This window comes from Desmodus rotundus, chromosome 1 (assembly GCF_022682495.2).
Source record: "Desmodus rotundus isolate HL8 chromosome 1, HLdesRot8A.1, whole genome shotgun sequence".
Classification (NCBI taxonomy): Eukaryota; Metazoa; Chordata; class Mammalia; order Chiroptera; family Phyllostomidae; genus Desmodus; species Desmodus rotundus.
The window spans coordinates 107,025,791-107,049,328 of record NC_071387.1 but is presented as its reverse complement, the minus strand read 5'-3'; the positions used below and the strand labels follow the sequence as shown (position 1 = coordinate 107,049,328).

Here is a 23,538-nt window from a genome sequence, read left to right as displayed (position 1 = left end):
GATTCGGGAAAGGAATCCATGAGCAGAAAACCTCATGGTTGACATAGGGTGGAAGAGTCAGGGCCTCCCAAGGTGGAGATGCAGCTGGGTTCGGAGAGTCTACCCAAACTAGACTGGCATGAGAGGCCCGGACCAGTCCCCTTCCTGCTCCCACAGGCCTAACATACCCTTTGGGGTGTGGTAGCAAAGTCTTCGTGCCCAAGCTGGAAATTGGGCCCAAGTCCCAGAGAAATCAGAGGTGTGGCATTCTCCCCACCCTCCCTTCCACGCTGGGCATGTGGTAGACTCCAGTAAAGATAAGGGAGGGGGGGATGGAGGGAGGAATAGTGAGTGAAATTGGATCCACTTGCAGTTTCATGAAAAACAATAGCATAATTCTCTCTAGTTTGCAGAGCACCTTCTGCTTTCAAAGCACCCTTTCACGTGCACACCATGTTAAACCAGGTATAGATGATTAGTTCCATCCTACAGGTGAGCAGGCTGAGGTATGGGGGACTAAAGGTCCAGCAGAACTCGAGAGAAAGGACACTTGTGGCACCATCTGTCTCCATGTGATTCTAAGAAAGGGGATGCTAACAAATGTGAACAGAAGACATTCTAGAGGCCCAAGGTGAGTGTGAGAAGGAAGACATCGGGAGAGGCCTGAGGAGAAAGTGAGGGTTTAAAAGAAGCACTTGAAACCCACTAAACCTGAAATCATTCCACCACATACAGCGTGACTTCAGACACCACATGCCCAGATTCCTGTGAGCATCACTTCTCCCACCCGACAGGTGGGGCTCCGGGGGCAACTCCAGCCCACTGTGCCCGGCCCACGGAGAGACCCTCCAAAGAAGCCAGAAGGCAAGTTTGCATCTTGACTGCCTCCTTAAGAGGCGTGTGACCTTAGGCAAGTTACATCTTCTATGAAATGGGCACAGTAATTTGGCCACTTCATAAGATGACTTTGTGTTAATAACAAAGGGGCCCCTCTGGGCTGAGATCACTCCACACCAGGACCCACAGCTCAGCAAGCAGAGACCAGATTGGGTTGCAACCTCCATTTATCCCCTTGTCCAGTACACAGACTGTCCAGCTGGACCTGGCAGCCCTGCCCAGAGGTTTTTTCAACTTTTACTAAAATGCAAGACTTACCAGAGCATCTTATGCACCAATGTGTACACAGTACATATTTGTGGAATGAATAAAGCAAAGGTGTGGTGACCCTTATTTGTGCATTCTGCAAACATTTATTGAGCACTTATTATGTGCTGACACTTTCTAGGAGTGGAGGGCACAGCAATGAACAAAGCAGACAAGTTACCTGCCCTACTGGAGCTCGCATCCTAGGACAAGAGCAGACAACACAACAAATAAGTGTAAAAAAGATAAACTAGTGATGAGGTTGTAGAGTTGAGCAGGAGGAGGGGAGTTGTCTGTGTTTAATGGAGTGATCTTGTACACCTCCCCGAGGGGCCATCCCTTAAACCTAGTCCTGAAGGATGAGAAGTTGGCCAGGTGGAAAGCTAGAAAGAATATTCCAGGCAAAGGCAAGAGTGAAACATTCATAGGAAATGAGGACAACTCACATGGATTGAGCGGTATGCCAGGCTCTTGTTCTCAGTGTGTCAGTGCTCTATTCTCCTGTAGCCCCATAATGAAGATGGGCCTATGAGTGGGCCCATTTCACGTATGAGAGACTGAGGCACAGAAGCAATTTGCACAGGTGGGCAGCTAGGCCAAGTGACCCGGCCCTAGAGTCAGTGCTGCTGGCCCTAGGCTGTGGTCACTCTTGAGCAGGAAGGGCTAAACAGGGTGCCTGACACAAAGTAATAATTATTGCTAATATTTATTGAGCAATTATTATGTCCCTTGCACTATGGTAAGTGCTTTACATGTATCAATTCATTTAATAGATGTTAGCTATCATTTGAAATCATTACCACAAGTAATTATAGCCTCTGACCTCATTTTGTCCTCTCTGAACAGACCAAAAGCCGTGCCCTCCCTGTCTGGCCAAGGATGTGCGCTGAGCACCTTGAATGGAGGGATATTGGCTTGATGTTCACCCCTCTGTCTACACAAATGGGAGTCTTGTGGATGCCACAAAGCCTACAAGTGCAGGGAAACTAAGAGGTAGTGCCCTAGCCATTTAGACCCCAACCCTGGGTCACAACACCTGATGCCCTTTGCAGCCTTGCCAAGGCAGAAGGCACCCGCTTCTCTGCAAGAATTGCCAACTGGGCAGCTGAGTCTCAACCCCTCAGGCCCACCCTACCCCTGATTCCCACTTGCTGGGAAGAGGAGATGAGTTTGGCCCCGGGTATCAGGGCTGGCACACTAGAGCTGAACAGAAAGCTTCCACTGCTGCCAAAGCCAAGTCATCCCAAACCAGGGCTTCTGACCAAGCAGGCCAGGCCCCAGTGAAAAACAACAGTTGAACTGGCAGCTCTCTGGGTAGAGAGCAAAGCTGCCAGTTCCCTCCCCAGCTTGCCCTGGCTGAGGCAGAATCCCAGCTGGGCAAAGGGATGGTTCCCAGGTCAGAGTGGGGCTCAGAGGCAGAGGGAAGCAACCCCCTCTAAAAGGCTCATGGTGCTTCGACCTTGGTGCTCCCCTAAGAATGAATTTTCTACTGAATCTTAGGACACTGCAAAGAAAATCCTTTCTGAAAAGACAAGACTTGGACCAAGGCAGACTCTGCTATGTGTGAGCACCCGTGTGCGGGCGTGCGCACACACACACACACACACACACGAGGTGGGGGTGGTGGGGAGGAGAGTGACAGCTCCTGTCAAACTGGACAAAGAATATGACAGGAGTGATGCTGTGTGACTCCTAAGGCTGGGTTATAAAAAGGATACAACATTAGTCTGTTTTCTCTCCCTCTCTTTCCCTCTCTCCTCCCACCCTTTTCCTTTTTGGGTAATCACCCTACAGCCCAGCCACCATGCTATGAGGAAGCCCAAACTAGCCCACATAAAGAGGTCCCCCGCTGACAGTTCCTTAGAGGAATCAAAGCTCCCAGACACCAGCCAGCATAGAATGAACAAGTCTTCAGATGACTGCAGCTGACACTCAGTAGGACAGAAATGAGCCCTGCCCAAATGACAGGCGTGTGAGCACAATAAAAGTGTGTGTCGTTTTAAGCCACTCCATTTTGGTGTGGTTTGAACGGTGGCCGCCCCAAAATGGTAATCACAATATAAACTCAAAACACTGGACCTGCCTGTGGGATTGAATGTAGTGAAGAGATGCAAGAAATGAAGATAAAAAGGCAGAGGTGGTCCCAGTCTGTCTCCCTCCCCTCCTCCATTAGTGTACCATCAATTGATTTCCAGCTAAGTCCAATGCATCTGGCCTAGCTTTGGCCTTGGCAAGCAAAGTTAATGCAAACAGTGAGTCCTGCAGACAGAGAGCAACTGCCTCAGTGTCCCAGCCTGTTGCGGTTTGAGAATACGTGGGTCGGGGGGTTCCCTTCTGGTATCCTCAGAGCACCAGGTGTGCCCTGTTTGGACAGCAGCCCAGAGAGGTACTTTCTCCCCGGGGGGCCAGGGAACTGGGTGGCTGCCTCAGTTCCTCACTCTGGCCTGGCCACGGCTGTCTGGAGTATCCTGTAGAAAATGCACCGGGGCTCCAGGGTGAACTGCCTCTGCCACCAGGTCCCTACCTGTCTGCCAGCGCTGCAGCAGCTGAGCAGGGCTGGCATCAACCTCAGCCCAGAAGGAGCCCAGAGCTGGGCCTGGGTCTGTCCACATAGCAGGCTGCGAGTCCTTTCCACAGCTGGCAGGGCCGGGTGCCAGGACCCTGAGGCTCATGAGATACGACCGGAGAAGAGCTGTGTCCACAGACAACCAGTTCAAGGTCCAGTGTGGTCAGTATCCTTGGACAAAGTTCTGTAGGAAGGAGGTCCAGAGAAGAGGGTAGGTCAGGAAGCTGTAGGACGGGGTAGCTGGACACACAGAGAGTGTTGTTGAGATTGGGGATAGAAGGGACATGGAGGAAGAGACAGCGGGTTTGGAGGGGAACCTCACAGGTCAGAGGAGCAGGGAGGTGGGAGACAGCCATCTGCACAGTGAGAGGAGGGAAACTCATAGAGCAAGTTCCTATGAGGACAATCTAAGGCATCGGGCAGCCAACAGACCCAAACAGCAACGCACATAGGTTTGGAAGTTCCTGAAGGAACATCTTTCCAATGCTAAGGGCTGTGGGTTGTAAATGGGCCACCCACCCTGTTCTTGCTCCCGGTCTCTAATCCTTGCCACATGGAGGGTCCTCGGGGCCAAGCCACAAAGCCTTTAGGACACCTCCACCAAGCCCAGTACTGATGGGGAGGTCTCAGATGGTGCAAGGTCCGGGGGTGGTCACCCAGATCCCACCTGCTGCCCTGCCCACTTTTTATGGATTCCGCCTCCCCAGGATGGTGACCTCAGGGGCCCTTGTGGCTGTTCCCTCCCAAGCCCACCCCAGTTACCTCTTCCCTTGAACAGCTGGGGTCATCTCAGGCTGATGCGGGAGTCCAGCTGCTGCAGGTGTTCCTGGACACCAAAAGGGATGGTGGGTGTCCACATCCTGCAATGAGGCATGGAACACGGAGGCCAGGTTAGAGGAGAGAGTGTGACCTGCAGCCCCCAACATAAGAGGTCCCAAAATCTCTCCTCCTACTCAGCCTGGAACCTTGGGGACTTCCCAACTGGCAGGACCAGACCAGTGTGCGGACATGGGGACAACAGAAGCCTAGGAACTCCAAGACCTCGTTCTTTAGACCTGGTTCTGCTGCTGACTTGCTATATGGCCTCAACAATGTTGGTTAAACCCTCTATGCCTTATTCTCATCTGTAAAATGGGTCCATTAGAGCCACCCTATCCTCTTAAGAGAGATGAGTGATTACATAAATTAAAATGCTTGGAAAGTGTATAAAGTACCAGTATTGGACATTAGACATCATGGTGATATAATAATAAGCTGGAGCCATATGAAATTGCCAGTGTTGTTGGTTAAAGTGGTTTATATAGCAATTTCATATCATTCAACCCAACCCATTGAGCATTTTCATGTACCAGACATTGCTCTAAGTGCTTTGTACATCTTGGCTAATTAAAACCTCACAAAACTGCTTGGGGGCAAATATTATGACCACTGCCGTTTTACAGATGAAGAAACTGAGGTCAAAATGGTGAAGCGTGTCCTGCTTGCCCAAGGTCCCACACCGGTGAGGGGCAGAGCAGGATTTGAGCTCAAGGCTCACGGAACCACCCACCAAGGCTGCTGAAACTTACGCCAGTGTCTCCACGTGAGGGCACTTTCTCAGGCTGGCAGTGAGCTGCTGGGCCCCGGCGGCTGTGAACTTGTTGTACTGGACACTGGGGAGAGAAACCCACCTTGGGGCCCGGCCCTCAGGACCATCCAGCCCCATTCCAGGGTCACCCCCACACTCTTGACAGCCAGACCTCAGCCCGGTCCTTCCCATGGTGCCAGATGGAGATCCCAGTCTCCCCAAACTGCCACCCAGGATCCCATACTCACTCCAGCACCCGCAGGGACACCATGTCTGGAAGCACATGTGCCAGGCTCTCGGCTCCCACGTCGCCGATGCAGTTATTGTACAAACTGCCGGAAACAGAAGTTAGGACAGGGTTTGGGGTGCAGGGGTGCAGGGCCCAGGGGAACCTACACAGAACTGGGATGACTACCCTAGTTTCCAAAGGGAAACTGAGGCCCAGAGAGTTGAAGCCACTTCACCATGGTGACACAGTGAGTCCAGGGAAGCAGCAGGACAGAAAGGCAGTAGCTGCCCGACTGAGACTTCACGAGTTCAAATCCTAACTCTGCCATTTGCTGCCTATGTCACCTTTGGCAAATTTTTTACCTCCTCTGTGACTCAGTTTGCTCCTCCACAAAATGGGCGTGATAGAGTCATTGTGAGAAAGAGTTGAGTTAATGCCGGTAAAACACACAGAACAGACTCGGCATGTGGAATGAACTAAATGTTAGCTATGGTTATTACTATGTCTCAGGGTGGGTTGGGGGGTTGAATGAGTTACCATAGAAGGTATGACCAGCACTGAGGATAAAGGAGAGAAAAAAGCCCAATCACTGGGCTGGCTCAGGTTTCTGTGGTGTACTCACAGCCACACGTGTAGTGTTGAAAATAGCATGACAAATGTCCCTGACTTAAGCTGTTATACTCATTATGAAGCATCCTTTTAATAAGCCAGGGACTGCTGTGGTTCTAATTTCAAGGCCATGACTTTGCCAGGACAGCCTCAGGGCTACACTGCAGGGAGGCATGTAAAAGCAGCAGGTCTATACCGCAGCAAAGTGGATTCAGGCTAAACTCCAGCATCCCCTGATGTCAAGTTTTGGCTGGTACCAACGCAGGGGCTTTGCAATCTCTTCCTGGGGTGGGTCTTAAATCCCAGGAGGTCCTTCCTGCTCGTACAGGCAGAGGTTCCTTCCCATATTTCATTGATGCCAAGAAACACATGTTCATATATTTGAGTATCTTTGATATTAAGATCTATTAATCAATGGAGTGACATGTAATCTGCAGTGTTTTGCCCTCTAAACGATGTCTTACAATGGATGGCATCTTAGATTCCATGAAATATGAGGTTTGTTTAAGCATCAATTGGACCAGGTGTCACCTCCATAGGCCCCACCTGCTTCTCCATTCACAGTAAAAAAAAAACTCCAAAGCCCCCTCCTGACCTACAAGGGCCTCCCTGCATGACCTGGCCTCCACTTACCTCTCTTACCTCATCTCCCACCCTCTGTCCCTCATTTACTACATCCAGCCACAGTGGACCTTCTGGCGCTCAAAGACTCAACCTCTTTCCTAACTCAGCACCATTGCATCTTCTGTTCCCTGTTCTTGGAATGCTTTTCCCCTAGAGCTGCCCATGGAAGGAGAAGGGTTTCCTGCCTCTTCAGAGGTTGCCTGACCTCCCTGGTGAATTCAGTACTCCCTATTGTAACTCCTGGGCCCTTGCTAGTTTCCTCCCAAGCATAAATCAGTATTTTAAAATATTTTATGTATACATATGCTTACTTGCTTATTATGTAAGAATCAAAAGTAAGAACCACACCAGTTTTGCTCGTAGTTGTATCTCTAGCTCTGAGCACAGGTTCTGGCCCATGGTGGATGTTAGAGAATATTAGATATCCTGCACAACTCTAGGGGGTGGCAATCACATAGACCACGAGTTTCAGCGGTGCCCAGTAGCCCTGAATGGAAGGATAAAGAATGGGTACATCGATAACTCGATGAACCATATGCCATCTCCCCTGGGATCTGACTCTGGCAGTCCTTGGCAGATGATGAGGGCCAGGGAAGGAGAGGGAAGTTCCTCCCAGCCTGGTGAGAGAGATGAGAGCTGGCCATGTTGAGCTGAATGACTGGGGCTTTGGTCCAAGCTCACAGTTCCCTAATTAGCCTGTGCCCCACCAGGGGCCAGGCTGGTGTAATCAAAAGCAAGAGGTACTATGCCAAGGCCCACCAGAAGGTGGCAGTGTAAGCACTTACTGGTGTGAGTGATAATAGCCAGCCAAAGCTGAGGAGAGCGTTCAGCCTTCTAGAAATCACCACCCCTGGGCTCTAGAAAAAACTCAGTCGCACCGTCCCCTGGAGATAGAGGGCCAATACTGTGCACCAGGGCCCAGCATTGCACCAAGGGGTTTCCACAGGCCATTGAATGGTACCTATTTTCCAAATGAATAAACAGAGGCACTGCCCATCTCTAGGGCAAGGGGCTGTGTTCATATTGGGTTTTAGGTTATTGCCCACCACCCCCACAAGTTGTGCAACACTGACACAGCACAACAGCCTGTAGTGACTGCCTCCAAGCTCCCAGTGTGGGACTCTGTACTGGCACAGAGGGGGCTCTCTGCCCTCCCTCCCACCAACCAGCTCAGCACCTAATCCATGGCAGGATCCCACTCACCTCAGCCTGAGGAGGGATGCAGCCAGTGAGGGCAGGGCCTCAGCGAGCTTGCAGGCACCCACATCGGTGATACTGTTCTGGGACAAGCTGCAGGGACCCAGCAAGAGAAAGGGCTTAGGGCCAAATTTGTGTGCCCCTGTCCCCATCAGTGTCCGTCCATTCCCCCCTGCATCCCTCCCATCCCCAACAGAGCTAAGAAACTCTTGCTTCTCCACGGGGTGGCCAAGAGCAGCTAACACATGGCAATGGACCTCAAGGAGAGCTGTGGGTCATGAACTGTGAATGGCACTGTGGGTAGGCTGGTGCTAACTCTTAATAAATAAGAGGATACTGTTAGGTCCTGTGGCTGAGTGAGATGATGGAGGTGAGGATGCACATGAGAGGGAGAGGTAGAGAGAGAGCACTTTCTAGACCACACCTGTTTTATTATTCTATAGCATTCCCTTTGAATGACTTTTCAGCACTGTAACTAAATAAGTGTTTGTGTTATTTGTCTAATGGCTGTGGGCTCCACAAGGCAAGGAGTCCATCTGTTTTTTGTTCATTACTGTTTTCTTATGCCTAGAGCAATGCCAAGCACATAGTAGGTGCTCAATAAAAATTTAAATGAGGTGGGGGAGAAAAGAAGGACAGAGAGGGGAAAGAGGGAGGGAGGAAGAAAGGAAGGAGATAAGGCAGGGAGGAAGGAGAGAAGGAAGGAAGGAAGGACTAAGGGAGGGAACTCTAGCTTACTCACAGTGTTACCTAGAATACTGTAAGTTACTTGAGAAGTCTCAGTATCTTTCAATCAAGGAAATGCCTAACTGCATTTTGGTGAATTCTGTGGCCATCCTGAAGTGGAGTATGGATAAATTTTGATGATATCTTCTAGGTTCAGTAAAAAAAAAAATCATATGGATCTTCTTATATCATGTCCATATCCTACTTCCCAAAGCCCAGAATAGCTTTAAAAAAAATAAAAATGTACTATTTTGATAATTTTCAGCTGATAAATCCTAATTTATTTCTTCCATTTCACCTCCAATTTAATTTTCTGTCACCAAACACTGTTTACTTTCATTACTATATACTTTTAAATTATGGATTTATTTGTTTGTTTGTTTATTGTACCTTCTCACTACAAGACTCCTGAGGTCAGGAACTTTGTTTTGTTTAAAGCTGGATCTCTAGGGCCAAGAACTGAGCCTGCGCACATTAGATGCTTCATAAATATATGTTAATTAAATTAATAAATGATTGGGTGCATGAATGATTAAATCAAAAATGCATGAGTGAAAGGCTGAATGAATGGATGGATGGATGGATGAGTATGTGGATGAATGACTGAATGGATAAGTGAATAAAAGATTAAAAAAGCCAGAGGGTCACGGGGGGACAAACATAGCAGGAAGGGCAGGCCCAGCCCACTCACTTGAGCGTCTCCAGGGCCTTCAGCTGAGGGAAAGTGGCCGAGAGCTGTGCAACCCCCTCATCCCCGATCTTGTTCTCACTCAGCGAGTCCAGGCTGCAGGTGAAATCAGATGAGGGGGCCATCAGCCAACACCCTGGAAGCCACCTGACCCATCCCCTCCGACCCATCAGGGGCCTCCTCCCACTCCCTGACCCCTGGACCATCTGTCATAGCAGATGTCTGCTCCAGAGCTTTTGAGAGAAAGATTTTACCCCCAGGGGCACCAACTCACCAGCCAGGGGACGTGGTTCTAGCTCCTAAAGGACCTGAATCCCTATTTTGCTTCCTAGGAGCCCCAACGAGCTTGGGAAACTTCCTGGCAACCTCTTGGGACCTAAACTGTACCATGGGATCATGTTCTCTGACCCGGCTTTTCTGGGGGGCTGCTGGGAGCAACAACTGAGAGGAAGAGTTTCAAAGATCACAAAAAGATTTGACTTGTAAAAAAAATTATTGGGGATTCCCATCCCTCATCACTTCCCTGCAGTGGGGTCATCTGATCACTCACACCAGCCCCATAAAGGAAGCAGCAGGACAGAGAAACACACACATGAAGAGGGCAGGGTTTAGGGATGTCAAAGCCTGAGGTCATGGGGAGGACTCTGGGGTCTATACTCACTCCAGATGCTGAATGGAGGAAAAGGCCTCAAGGATCCTCACCAGTTTGGGGAAAGCCTGGGGGCCCAACACAGGGCCCAGCCTAGGAAGCAAACAGCAGAAGTTAGACCCTGAAACAGTTACGGCCTCTCAATTCAGCCCTGGGCTGGGGAGGGGTAGAGATGGGGGTACAGAAGGCAGGCACTCTGAGGTCTCCCCTCCTCCCCTCCCCCTAGCCCCACCAGGTAGAACCCCAAATCTGCTCTGGGAAGATTTCACAAAGCCCCCTCAAGTAGTCAGCTGGGAGCTCCCCAGCTTTCATCCCGAGTGGGGTTCTTACTTCTGCCAACATCTACATGCACCCCTCTGCCCTGGCCTGGGAAAGTGGTTTCCAATGCTGGCCTGAGGACCACTACCAGGCCCAAGAAAGATGGTTTATGCATTTGCCCCTGCACTTTAATAACAAGTAGGATCGTTTCTCGAGGACCATTTCAGAGAAGGATACGCTATGCCAGGCATATCCTTCTCTGAGACTAGATCTCATTTAATTCTCACAATGACTGAGCTAAGGGAACCTCCTGTCCCCATTTTACAGATGGGGAAATGGAGGCACAGAGAGGTTAACTAATTCACACAAGGTCACACACCCTGGATTGCCATTTAGACTAGACTTTGAGGAAATGAGAAAAATAAAGACAATGGAGGGGTGTTTTGTTTTTAAAATATGGTTAAATATACTCAATGTAAAGATAGACCTGTTCTTTATTCTGAAATTATATTCTTTGGACTTTTTTGACATTAAAATGTTAATTCCTTGATAAGATGATGGTGCCAGCAGTGGTTATTTTGCCTGTTTGAATAAATATACTTGATAAAAATTTTTAAAAGAGGGTAACGGCATAGTCATTCGCATTCACTCTGAAATACTGTGTCTTTGAAACCCCTGAGTTAGGGAACCACTAGCCTTGGTGAAAGGTTATGAGGTGGGAGTCCAAAACCTGATCTGAATCTAGAATCTACCACTTCCCTCCCTTGGGGCCTTTTGGGCAAATCCTTCTACCTCTGAACCTCAGTCTCCTAAGATTCAGCCCTTATCATAGGAGGTTTTTTAGAAGGATTGAGGAATTCTTCATCAAATATTGATTATTTGCCCCCTGTGTGCCAGGCCCATAGAGCCCGTCACAACACAGCTGTGAACACAACAGGCAAAAAATCTTGGCCCTTGGGGAATGGGCATTCCAGTGGGCAAGACAGATAATCAAAGAAATCGGTAAATTATCTGGTGCCAGAGATAATATATGGCATGGAGAAAAGAACAGTGGCTAATGGGATAGAATTTTACTTTTAAAAATGGGTGTCAGAAAAGGCCTCGCTCAGTGAAAATTAGAAGGAAATGAGGGCGTGGGCCATGCAGCTATCTGGGGAAGAGTGTCCTGGGCAGAAGGCACAGCCAACGCAAACGCCCAGAGGCTAGATCGGCCTCAGTAATATGGAAAGCCAGCAAGGAGACCCAAGCGACTGGAGTGGAGGGAGCAAGGGAGAGAGTATAGGAGGTAATGCTGAAGAGGCAAATGAGGGCGGGATCAGAGAAGAACCCTGTGCCAGTACAGCCCCTGCAGGACTTTCAGCAGCCGAGCAGTAGCTGGAACAGTGGCCGCCAGTCATACACCCAAAATACTCTTTTCCTTCCTTCCTTCCTTCCTCAGAACTTTCTCGGGGTTTCCGGCCTCCAGGTGGCCTGTGTCCTGGTTCTGGGCTGTTCCACCTGATGGCTGCTGTTCCACAGAGCACACTTCCGACCTTGAACTAGGGGCTTTTGAGGCTGAAAATAATTCAAAGCTAGAGGGGCTTTTGGTGATTGTTTTCATACATTTCCTCTTTTCAGAACATTTTTATCTCTGCACAAATTTGACAACTTGTCTCTGTTTGAAACAAGAAACACTTCTTTTTCTGGGGTGCAGGGGGAGCAGTGACCAGAGGAGCAGACAGGCTATGTGTGGGTGACTAGCTGGGGACCTTGGGTGAGTGAGTTGACTTCTCTGGTTTCTCATCTGTAAAACCGGGAAGATAATGACCATCTTCCCAAGTAGCTCTTGAAATGAGTGAGATTATATATAAAATGAATGGAGTACACTGTAGGTGTTTGATAATTCCTTCCTAATCATTAGATGTCTTTAGATTCCCATACAAGGACCAAACATAAATTTAGCTTTTTCCTTTGTTGGAGCAAAAGCCAGGCTGCCCTGACTTTTGTGACTCTGGACAAACAATTGATACTCTGTAGGCCTCAGTGTCTCCATCTGTACCATGGGGACACAATAACAATACCTCCACCCCATGTGGCCCCTCCACCTGGTTCATTCCTACTCCTTTATCAAGTTTTATTGCTACAATTGCTTCCTCCAGGAAGCCCCATGATCTCTCCTAAGTCTGCACTCTCAAAACCCTTGAGTTTCCTGCCACCTATGACAGCAGGTGGCAACTGTCTGGTTACACTAGGCTGCAAGCTAGTGGCCTTGAGGATGGTGGCCTTGTTCATCTGAATAGGTCTGTTGAATGAATGAATTCAAATAAGCATGTTCACCAGTAAATGGGCCGATAATCTTCACTAGCCCAGACTGGCCATGCCTCAGCTGTTAGAAGCTAGTTTCCAGAGGGGGGAGGTGAGAGGGTAAGAATGATTCTGGGAACCTATCTCCATTTTGGTGGCACAAGCCAAGCTAATGCCAGAGAAGAAACCTCATGGGGACCTGAGGCAATCCACCCCTTTGCTTACGCAAACTCCAGCTTCTTCAGGTCCCGAATGGCGGGGAGTTCCCCAGCTGTGTCTTCTGAGGAGCTTTTTGTCCTGGAAAGAATGGGAAATGTTAGTTGGGAGCAAGCTCTTTGCCTGTTGCTGAGCCACTACCTGTGTGTCCCAGGATGCCCACCCCAGTGCCCAAAATTCCCCTAAAAGACTATCTTTCTTGAGGCTACTGTAGCTCCCCTTTGGAAAGGAAGACCTCGAGATAGGACTTAATTTGGGCATTACTGTGTGTGTCATGGAAGAGCCTCAGGGAGGGCACCAACCAGCACCCATCCCAGACAGCACAAAGCCAGTGCTCAAACAACGTGGGATGATGGCAGGAGTGAAAGATAGTTGTTTTGTGGTCAGGTTGCCTCTGCTGTCTGAACTTCAGAGCTCTGCAATCTGCCAAATGGGGGTGACACTGGTCCTGGCTGCCTTGAAAGGCAGCCATAGGTGTCACTTCTGTTACTAGATGCAGAAGGCAGCTCTTTAACTCTTAGCAAGGGAGCTATGTCCCTGGCTTTAGCTAAGAAAGAATTAGATAGATGATGGCAAGTTTTGAATGGGACAAAGTGACAAGTTCTGGGACTGCTGCCTGGGTGGTACCTGCACTGAGAGACTCTGGGCAGCCATTGCCCAGGGCGAGAGCATGGGATGTCCTAAAGGAGAGGAGGCATTGGAAGTGCTAGTGGCAAACTTGATCTTAGGTCCTATGTGCATTCAACTTGCGTGACCTGGACCACCTCCCATCCCGTTCCCCCTCACCTCTGGATCTGCACAAGGTTGCCCAGGTCTTCCACATCCTTCATGGACTTGGCTTTGAAAGGCTGGATAGTGAACTTCTCTTCCACTGCCTGGAGTAGCTTGGCTTCCCCATGCTGTTGTAGGGACTCCCACAGTCCCACCGTGTCACTCAAGGCGGCCCTGTGGAGGGAAGGCCTCAGACCCAGGCACAGTGACCGGGCTAGACCATAATGGAGGGGCAGCTCCATGAAGGACCCTCCTGCCTGCTCAGATACTTTCCTCCCTCAGCTTAAGCCCTTCTTCCTGTAAAAGCCTTCAATGACCACTCCAGCACTCTCTGAGCGATTTTATTTCCCTTTTTGCTTTGGCTACTAGGAAGCTCAGGGCTAAATTCTTGATTGAACCAGTACAATGGTGTAGGACCTTACAGATTGGGCAAAGTATGCTTAGGGGGAAGGTGGGAGAGATTCTCTGTAGATTAGGCTGAAGTGATTGAACAGATTGTAGAAGGATTTAAATGAGCCAAATTAAGAAATTCAGACTTCATACTGATGGCAGTGGGATATCTCTAAAGCATTGTAAATACGACCAGATTCAAGTTCTGATTAAATACAGTAAAGTGGAAGAGGAGAGAATGGACAGAGGTAGGGTGATTGACAGAAGGCTGTGGCTTTAATTAAACCATGACAAAATGGTGGCTTGATCAAGGGTTGGAGAGAAGAAAACAAATCTGAACCCCAATCAGTCTTAGATTCTAGACACAGCCCAGTGCCTGGCATGTGGTTGAAAGAATGATGCTATCCCTCACTGATTGCGTGACTTGGGCAAGCTGCCATCCCGCTCTGAGCTTCAGTTTCTTCATCTTAAGAAATGAAGGAATCACTTCTGCCCTGCCCTGGCTGTAGTGCATTCTACCTGAGACCCACCAGAGTGATCTCAGCATGGTGTCATGACCACACAGGTGTCCAATGCAAAAAGGCCCCCTTCCTTATCCCCTGTCCCCACCTGAAACGGGTGACACAGCTGAGTCCTACAAGGCTCCTGAGTCCAGAGGGATCAATGCCAGTGCTGCGGAGGTCCAGGGAAAAGTTACGGCCCGCTGTCTCCAAGGTGCTAGCCAGTATGTGGGTGTCTGGAGGCATGAGCCGGGTACCCAGGAAGGACAGGTGCGTGGGGAGACCCTGCACCACATGCTGCCAAAGGCCAGTGTCCAATGCTTCATGGGTGCAGTGCAGCAGCTCCAGCAGCCGCCCTGACTGCAGCAACCCTGGCTGTAGCCGCTTCAAGTACCTGGTGAGCACCTTCTGCTTTCTTTTCACCACAGTGGCTGCCACTGACCCTGCCAGGGCTCCCAGGCAGCAGGTGCGAGGCTGGAAGACCAGCCCAACCAGAAAGCGTGGCACACCATCCAGCCAGTTGTCATAGGGCTTCTTCTTCCTTGGAGTTAATGCTAAATACTGTGGCAGCTCCTTGTCCTTGATCTCACTGCTCAGAGCCAGCCACAGAGCTCCCAGAAAGCACTGCAGGAGGAAGCTGGGGAAGGTCAGCTCGGTCTCTGGGGCCCCAGGGGCATGCTGCACCAAGCCATTGGCCACAGCCCAGGCCCTCACCTCCGCCGATGGGAGCTGACCCTCCTGCAGGGTGCTGTGGTGTCTGCGACCCTGCTCCCAGGCCAGCCTGGCCAGTGCCTCCAGGGCCCCTGGGGGGCTGTCAAGGACTGCTGGGCTTAGGAGGCCAACATAGAGTCCCGTAAGTGTGGAGGGCAGCTCGGCCTCCTCTCCCAGCTCCAGGAGGGCCTCTGAGAGCTGGCACACAGCCCTGCACACAGTGGGACTGTGGCTGTGACTGTGGAGAAGCGGCTGGCCCTGGAGGAGCGCCAAGGCTCTCTCTTGGTGGTGAGTGGCCCCCAACCGCTCAAAGTAGCGCAGCACATAGGTCTCAGCCTGCTCGGCTGAGAAGCTGGCCATTTCAAACAGGGCATCAGCTTTGCTCAGACTGGGAGCCAGGCGGCCCCGGGACCGGGCCGTGAGCAGCAGGGTGCAGCCTCGCAGCAGCTTGCGCTGGAGGAGGCCAGCCAGCAGCCCCCGAAGGGAGCGAGGCTCCGCCAACATGGGTCCGCATGTACTGTGCAGGAGGCTGTCCTGGGCTTCAAGCTCCTCAAAGGCATCCAGGATAAGCAGTACACGGTCAGGCCTCCTCAAGATGTGACCAAAGACCTCACTGTCCACCGGTAGTGGCTGCGGGCCCAGGGAGAAGAGTAGATCTTGCAAGTGGTAGGTGTCCCCTGAACGGTCCAAACAGTGGCAGGGCAAGTAGAAAACAAAGTCGTACTGTGGCAGCTGGCCACAGGCCCAGGTCCGGCTCACTCCCCGGGCCCAGTGGCTCTTCCCTTGTCCTGCCTTGCCAAGCACAGCAATCACCTGTGTCTCACGCGGTTGCCGACGGTCAGCAGCAGCAAGCAGCACCTCCGCCAGACCCCCTCGGGCTGGCTGCCGCTCTGCCCAGTCCAGGGTGACCAGTTCCCTCTCCTGGCTCTTGCTGCTGCTCTTCTCCAGCCGTACCCTCATCAGGTCCACCTCCACCAGGATGCCTTCCGGGCCTGAGGGCTCAGCCTGGTACTTGTCCCGAAGTGAGCAGCAAAAGTGCTCCACACTCTCTGCAAAGCCAAGGGATGTGTGGGGTGAGGGGAAGATGCTAATGGCAGGACTGGCCACCATGAGGGCAGCCAAGAGGCCAGCCCGGCCACCATCTCTAGCTTCTTCACTTGTTCACCGCACAATCCTCACCGACTGCCTTCTTTATTCGCTGCTTCGTTCAGTACCCAGATACTCATTTATTAACTCATTCAATCCCACACCCATGCATTCCCTATCTTCTCATTCATTTACCTATTTATTCCTTCATTTACTCATTAACCTCCCTCTTTTGCTCACTCACAGTAAGGAGGACATTGGTGGGGTGTTAAGAGTTATGGTTGTGGAATCCATGTGTCTGGTACAAATCTTAGCTTCATCAATTAGTGTAATCTCAAGCATTTTATATATCCCACTATGCTTCAGTTTCCTTGTCTGTAAAACGGGGATAATATGAGGGCTGTTTGTGATGTTAATGATTTAATATATCGGATGTGCTTAGAAGAGCACTTGGAACACAGTAAGCACTCAGTAACTGGCCATTCTCTATTCGCTCTTCCATTCTCACCTTCTCCCTCACATTCATCAGCTACTTCCATCCCCTCACTCAACCACCTACTCTTCCCTCGTTTGTTCTCTCAGCCTCACAAACAAGATGGCAACGCCTAGAGGGGCTTACTGAGAAGTGGGTCCTCAATAAACATTACTTAAGTGTGAGTGCGTGCCAGAATGAATGCTGACATGATGGCACAACCCAATGAGTAACTGAGTGAGTGAATGAATGAATGAGTGCCAATAAATAAGAGTTTGAATATGTGTTGAGTGAATGAGTGAAATGACACCAGATTTGGGCTCCTGCCTTCAGCACCCAGGGCAGAGGGACCCAGCTGCCACTCACCAGGCCATTTGGGAAGCTTGCTGGCGACCTCGTGAGCTGCAGGGCATTGGGTGGGGGAGGTTTCGTTCTCTGCAGATAAAGAAGGGGGTGTCAGAGTTAGGGTAAAGGGTACCCTAGGGTCTTCCCCCGCTCTGAGGCATTCAGCCCTCTGAGTATCCAGAGGGCAGAGCCGACAAGGGCCAGGGGCATTAAAAGATGGGGACTTGTGGTTGTGTCCTGCTTAAGGATGTCTTTCTTTGGCCAGCTTTACTTTAAAAATTTTTTTACCACTGTGTTTTCTTTTTAAATCCTCACCCGAAGACATGCTTAGAGAAGATAAGGGAGGGAGGGAGAGGGAGAGGCAAAGAAACATTGTGAGAGAGAAACATTGACCAGTTGCCGACTGGGGACCAAACAAACCTCCAACATAGGCATGTGGCCTGACTGGGAATCAAACCTGCGACCTTGCAGAGGTATCCAACCTGCAGCCTGTGGGCTGCATGGGGCCCAGTATGGCTATGAATGCAGCCCAACACAAAATCGTAAGTTTACTTAAAACCTTTTTTTTTTGCTCATCACTTTTCATTCGTGTTTGTGTATTTAATGTGTAGCCCAAGACAACTCTCTTCTTCCAGTGTGGCCCAGAGACATCAAAAGATTGGACATCCCTGGTGACGCTCCAACCAACTGAGCCACACTAGCCAGGTCTTTTACTATGGTTTTAAAAATCACAACATCTACGTAAAAATCAAGATTTCTAGATTCTGCTGACAATTCAGAAGATCTGGCCACATTGGGCTTTTCTGCAGGTGACAAGCTGGTGAAGGCTGGTGGCCTTGTTTAGGTGGGACATGAATTCTCAGTCGTCTACCTAGCCCACCCTCCCAGGCCCTCCACTCCCTGGGGATTCTCCCTGTTTTACATAAACATGGCTTGCTTGCCCCTGCAGGCAGCCATTTATGGACCTGATTGAAGCAATTTCCCCCCAGGGCCTAAATCCTTCTTCTAGTAACCCTCACAGGCTCTGAGGTCCTTACCTGTTACATTTGCACGGGAGGTCAGGGCTGGTTCTGGCATATTGGGAAGGTCAGCTGCAGATGGGGCAAAGGGACTGGTAGAGCCAGGCCGGTCTGGGGACTTCGGGAGGCTGTGGATAACTGGGCTGCTGGAAGCGGGTGCTTGGTTGGCTTGGGGCATCTTGCCTACATTAGGTGGGAAGGGAGTATAAGAACAACCAGGTGCCAATTCAGGAATCCACTTGAGCCACCCAACCTCAAATCAGGCTGTGGGGCTTGGGAAGTCTGGAGAGAGAACTTCCAAAGTATGGCATTTCAGGGTGGAGTTGAGGAATGAGCTCTGGAGTTACATCTAGCTCCTGGAGCCTTGGCGCCTCATCTGTCATATGGACACAATCAGCTCATAGGGAGCTTAGGGCAAGTGCTACTATGGCAGGTTTTCTACTGTATGGTGAGTGCTCATTTTCCTAGATGCCCAGAATGTTCCCCTGCTTCTGGGATACCAGTGCATTATACAAAAACTGGCATGTGACCTTCAAAGGATGCTCTGCAATTGAGTGGAAGTGTACCCCTGGCCTCCTCTCTCCCATCCTTGAGAGCCCAAACATGGCCTTCCCCGAGCAATTCACAATCCATCAGTGTGGCAATCAGAAGGGATCATTTTACTGATCAGGAAACAAGGTAATTCAGAGAAAGCTGTGCAAGGATGCACACCAAACTGTTCACAAAGGTGTACTAAGAGAGTTGAGGGAGAGACTCAGTAACTCAACACTTATAAACATCTCTTACTGTTTGGCTTTTTAATGAGCATGCATTGATGTTGTAGTTTAAAAATATAATAATGTTTAGTAGTGGGGGGGAAAGGAGAAAAAACTAAGGCTTCGTGGGGGAAAGTGACACATAGAAGGACACACAGCCATTCACTCACCCGGACCACCTTGGGGAGCTCTGCTCCTCTACTTTGATTCTTAGCAAATAGGGACAGAGAAACGTGTTATGAGGAGGGCAGATCATGAGAAGGTACTAGGCTAAAACTACCAAATGCCTGGGGTTGGGGGAGGACAGAATCAGGGAATAGTCAGATAGCTGGGAGACGGGGTGGGAGTGCCAGGGCCAGGCCTCACTCACTCACCTTGGTAGATGAATATACTGGACACCTCTGTCCCAGCTCCTGAGATTTGCCAGAGCCCCTGGGACAGAGGGAGAGTGGGGATGATGTGGATGGGTCCCGCAGGGAGACTCAGGCAACTCAACAAGGAACTGGAGGTGGGCACTGCAAAAGACAAAGGCAGTGAGGTGAGACCCTCTGCAGCATCTATGTTTGTTGCTTTGTGGTTATTGGATTAACATCTGACTCCCTTTCTAAAGGGCTCCAATTTCCCAAAGAGCAGCAGCTGTGCCTTTCTTGACCATGGCAGTGTCCCTACCACCTAACAGAGTGGCTGGTACAGAGAGGTGCTCCATTCACAGATGATGAATGCATTGGGCTAGTGGGTGAATTCTCTAATTGGTGGGGATTCCATGTTGTAGTAGTTCCTTCTAGAGCATGTTTTTTGGCCGGGATGGTTTTGATGGGGACTCGAAGGATGAGATGGGCTGGGATAGAAGTGGGTGACACTGGTTGGGATTGGGATTCCTGTCCCTGGTGGCCCCTGCCTTAGTCACTCCTCAGGCACAGGGAGGGGGGAAACCCACCTTCTCCAAGCCCCTCACATACCAGGAGTCAGGACAGTTTCCTCTAGCTGGGTCTGTCCAGATGTTGTTTCCTTGTTGAACAGAACAGGTGGTGATGGGCAGGGCAGAGTTGACGAGTTGCTTGCTGGACCCACTAGGAAAGTGCCAGTCACCATGGGCACATTTAGGGGCTCAGCTGTGTGGAAGGAGCCATGTTAGAGGCTGCATGAGATCTAGGTGGGTTTCTGGAGGGGACTTGTTAGGGTGGGGAGGACTCTGGGACTACAGAAGATCTCTCTCCTGGCAGTTGGAGGAAACTCCTGTCCTCTTCTCAGCCCTGGGTGAAGCTGGTTTGATCAGCAATTATTCTATGCCAGGCAGCCCCTGCTTCCAACCTTCTCCTTGTAACTGGGCCCTTAGAACTTCCTGAGATGGAGACCTAGGTATGGACCCATTAGGCCATTAAGGAAGGACAGACCTATAAGTAGGCCACTTGTCCAGGCCCCTACGACCTTTACAACTAGTCACAGAGCCCCTGGGGCGGGGGGCTTAAGAAACATCAAGCACTTCCCAAAGAAAGGAGAGGTTTAATGGGGAGATCTAAGAGGTTAGAGGCTTCCTTCCCCCAGCAGACTGGGAGCTCCCTGGAGACAGGGACTACTTCACTATCATGGGCTCTTCATGGGCAGAGTCCCTATCCCTCCCATCAGATTGGAACTCTCTGAGGTTGGGAACTAGGCTTCTTCCATCAGATTATAAGCCTTTCATTCCTCAGTCTGTTCCCCACTCAGGGGCTGGTCTTTTGACTTTTGCAATAACAACTGGGTGGGAGGAGGGTATAGAGGAGGGGAAGGAAGGGGAGGAAGCATCTGGTGGGAGAAGATAGTGAACTTGGAGGAAGAGGCTCACTGAGGCATGGGCTGGGCGGGGGGAGGTGGGAGGGAACTGAGTAAGCAGTTAACCCCAGGTGACTACTCTGAAAAGACTTGGCAGTGGAACAAGGTGAGGGGAGTGTGTCGGGGCTGGTGGGGTGGAGCAGGATCTTAGCTCTGACTCAGCATAAAGAAGAGGGGATGCTAGGGAAGAGTCTTTGTAGGAAGCCAAATCTCCCAGCAGCCCTCAAACTATACAAGATATGGAATCATGGATCTTGGTTTCAATCTCAGCTCCACCTCTCACTAACTGTATTATTGTGGACAAAGGGCTTCACCTTTCTGATCCTCGGCTTTTAAATGTCAGTTTATATGTGCACCTGAGGAAACCCAAGCTTTTCTGCCTTGCAGTCTCCCTGGGCCCACCAGCCCTGCTCACCGAGCTTCATGTGCTTCAGGTCTCCAGGCAGTTCCTCTGGGAAGGCTGCAGAGAGAACACCATGGTCATCACCCCAAGGAAGGGGTGTTCCAAGCCAGGAGTAGCTCCTGCACCCCAGCAGGCCAAATAGCTTTGCCTTAAATGTCTGGGAAATGGCCTTGGGAGTCCCATTCCCTTCCCCTGACCATTCCTGTCACCTTGTCTGTCTGCTTGTGATCAAATTCCACATTGAAGCTCAAAGGAAAGTGAGGCACTGGAAGTGGCAGAAACATAAAGGGGACAAACAAGATGAGTTTGAGTTTAAGGAAATAAAAATAAAAAACAACCTGCTTCTGATCTCTTCCTAGCCATGTGCCTTTGCAAAACAGCCTCTATGAGATTGTGATCTCTCATCTCTGAAATGTCGGGTGGAGAGTGGGGGGGGTGATTCCTACCTTGCAGAAGTACACCGGAAATCAGTGAGTGAGTATTAAGCACTTAGCACACTAATGGAGAAAAACCCTATGTGTTCCTTAGCAAGGGGCACTATAGTTCATCCACCAATGAAATACCATGCATCCCTGAGAATGAATAAGGATGCTGAAAGATGTATGGGGAAGTGTACTGGCATCTGCAGTTTACTTTGAAATGTTCCAAATATAACATGAATGAATGGGTGGATGGATAGAGGGATGAAATATAGCCAAACATTAACTGTAGAATGTAAGTGGTAGGTATGTAGTAGTTTGTAGTACAATTCTCCTACCCTTACTGTATGTGGAAATTTTTCATAATAAAATGTTGGAAAAATACTTACCAAATGAAAATGAGAAGAGGGAGGAGAGAGAGAGAGACAGAGAGAGAGAGAGAGAGACAGAGAGACAGAAAGAGAGGAAGGAAGGAAGGAAGGAAGGAAAAGAAAGCAAGCCCAGGAGGCAGGACAATTCTCCATCAGTGGTAAAGAAAGAATCTTCCATACATGTTACATGAAGAAAACCAGGTGCAGACTAGTGTGGGTAAAAATGTGGTCATTTGTGCAGAAAATTTAAAAAAAGAGTTGGCTTATAGGTAAATAAAATATTTCTAACAAGGCCAAAAGGAAACTGACAATATAGGTTGTCTTCAAGGAGGGAAACTGAGGGAAACTATATGAACATAAATAAATTAGCACAGGGCTTACCCATGGTCTGGCACATAGTATGAACTTGGTTAACTGATATTTTCATTTAACAAGTATTTATTGAGGTACTACTGCATGCCAGGAACTGTGCTAGATGTTGGGCATGTAATGACGAGTAAGAAAGACTAGGTCCCTGCCCTCACAGTGAGGGAACTAGGCAAAAGGCAATAAATAAAATAAGTTCAGATTATGACAAGTGCTAAGGTGCTAGGAGAAACACAACAAGGTGAAAATAAGTGAGGTAATCTATGTGAAAAAGGTGAACAAGAAAGGCCTCCAGGTCCAGTTATCCAAGACCTAGAAGATTTGAAAAAGCTGGCCATGCAAAGAAGTGGGGCAAGACATTACAGATAGAGAGAACAGCAAGTGCAAAGGCCCTGAGGCTAGAAAAGGTAGGTGGGTTACAGGAATGGAAAGAAGCCAGTGTGGCTGGAGCATAGTGGCTTTTGGGGAATTTGGACTGGTGGAAAGGATCTAATCATGCAGGCCTTGTAGTATGTATCTTGTAGCTATTGGAAGGTTAACAGGGAAGCAAAATGATCTGATTTCTATTCAAAAGTTCACATTGGCTGCCAGGTGAAGACAGATTGAGGAGGCAAGGAGACTAAGTAGGAAGCTTAAAAATGTGCAAGTACTTGCCATAGTCACAGAGAGCAGAAGTAGCAGGTACAGAATTAAAACCCAGTTCTTGCTGAACCCTGCGCTTGAAGAGACCCACCTCAAATGCAGTGGTGAAAACTAAGTACAAAAGGAAAGTCAGAGCTCAAAGTTCCTTTGGAAATGGTGGTCAATACAGCCAGTGACAGAGACCCACCAGGAGAGTAGCCATTTGCACCTGGGCTGTCTGATTCCTCCCTTGGTCCCCAGTGGCAGTGGCAAGGGGAGAGGCAGGTGGGACACTCAAACCCAGGTGGACCAGACAGAACTCAATGAGGGAAGCAACTAGAGTCCACAACAGGCTTTGGAGCCACGGCTGGGCCAGCAGTCAAGCAAGGCTGGGTAGGATCAGGGAGGGGCTCACTCACGTCTTTTCTGACTTTTTTGTCCTGCGTCTTCCAGCATCTCCACACTCTCGCCAATTATGTCTTCTAATCCTATGTGCTCAACTTTAAAGAAAAACCAGACACCAACATGCACAGTCAATGGGTGCCCCAGGTGAACCTGCATTGTCCCTATGTTGGGAAGGGATCTGACTGCTCATCAAAGGGTGGCCATCAGTTCTTATGGTGCTCCCCAAGGAATAAGGAAAGAAACGTGGACTCAGTTCCCAACTTACTGAAAATGTCTTTGCTCAGGCCCTCGAACTGTGAGTCCTGGAACACATACTGGTCCAGTTCCGCTGCCCAGACAAGGAAAAGTGCAGTGAATC

The 23,538-nt window shown here is 49.8% G+C and overlaps 1 protein-coding gene across 5 annotated transcripts in view; it reads right to left on the bottom strand.

The window, feature by feature from the left end:
- Positions 1-1,202: 1,202 nt before the first annotated feature.
- The window catches only part of CIITA (class II major histocompatibility complex transactivator), a 42,720-nt gene continuing 20,384 nt past the window's right edge, over positions 1,203-23,538 (bottom strand). For 4 of the 5 annotated variants that reach the window (XM_045204434.3, XM_024571565.3, XM_045204435.2 and 1 more), the window contains exons 4-20: positions 23,446-23,508; positions 23,195-23,275; positions 21,011-21,055; positions 19,743-19,895; positions 19,158-19,298; positions 18,047-18,211; positions 17,031-17,099; positions 14,505-16,155; positions 13,521-13,679; positions 12,744-12,815; positions 9,990-10,070; positions 9,332-9,424; positions 7,921-8,007; positions 5,504-5,587; positions 5,257-5,340; positions 4,451-4,548; positions 1,203-3,872 (exon numbers count right to left, since the gene is read on the bottom strand). In XM_045204434.3, the coding sequence (XP_045060369.2) occupies positions 4,473-4,548; positions 5,257-5,340; positions 5,504-5,587; positions 7,921-8,007; positions 9,332-9,424; positions 9,990-10,070; positions 12,744-12,815; positions 13,521-13,679; positions 14,505-16,155; positions 17,031-17,099; positions 18,047-18,211; positions 19,158-19,298; positions 19,743-19,895; positions 21,011-21,055; positions 23,195-23,275; positions 23,446-23,508 (3,104 nt within the window). In that variant the 3' untranslated portion in view covers positions 1,203-3,872; positions 4,451-4,472. Of the gene's footprint in view, positions 3,873-4,450; positions 4,549-5,256; positions 5,341-5,503; positions 5,588-7,920; positions 8,008-9,331; positions 9,425-9,989; positions 10,071-12,743; positions 12,816-13,519; positions 13,720-14,504; positions 16,156-17,030; positions 17,100-18,046; positions 18,212-19,157; positions 19,299-19,742; positions 19,896-21,010; positions 21,056-23,194; positions 23,276-23,445; positions 23,509-23,538 lie in introns of those variants that run through there. The other variant, XM_045204438.2, reaches the window with a different exon arrangement.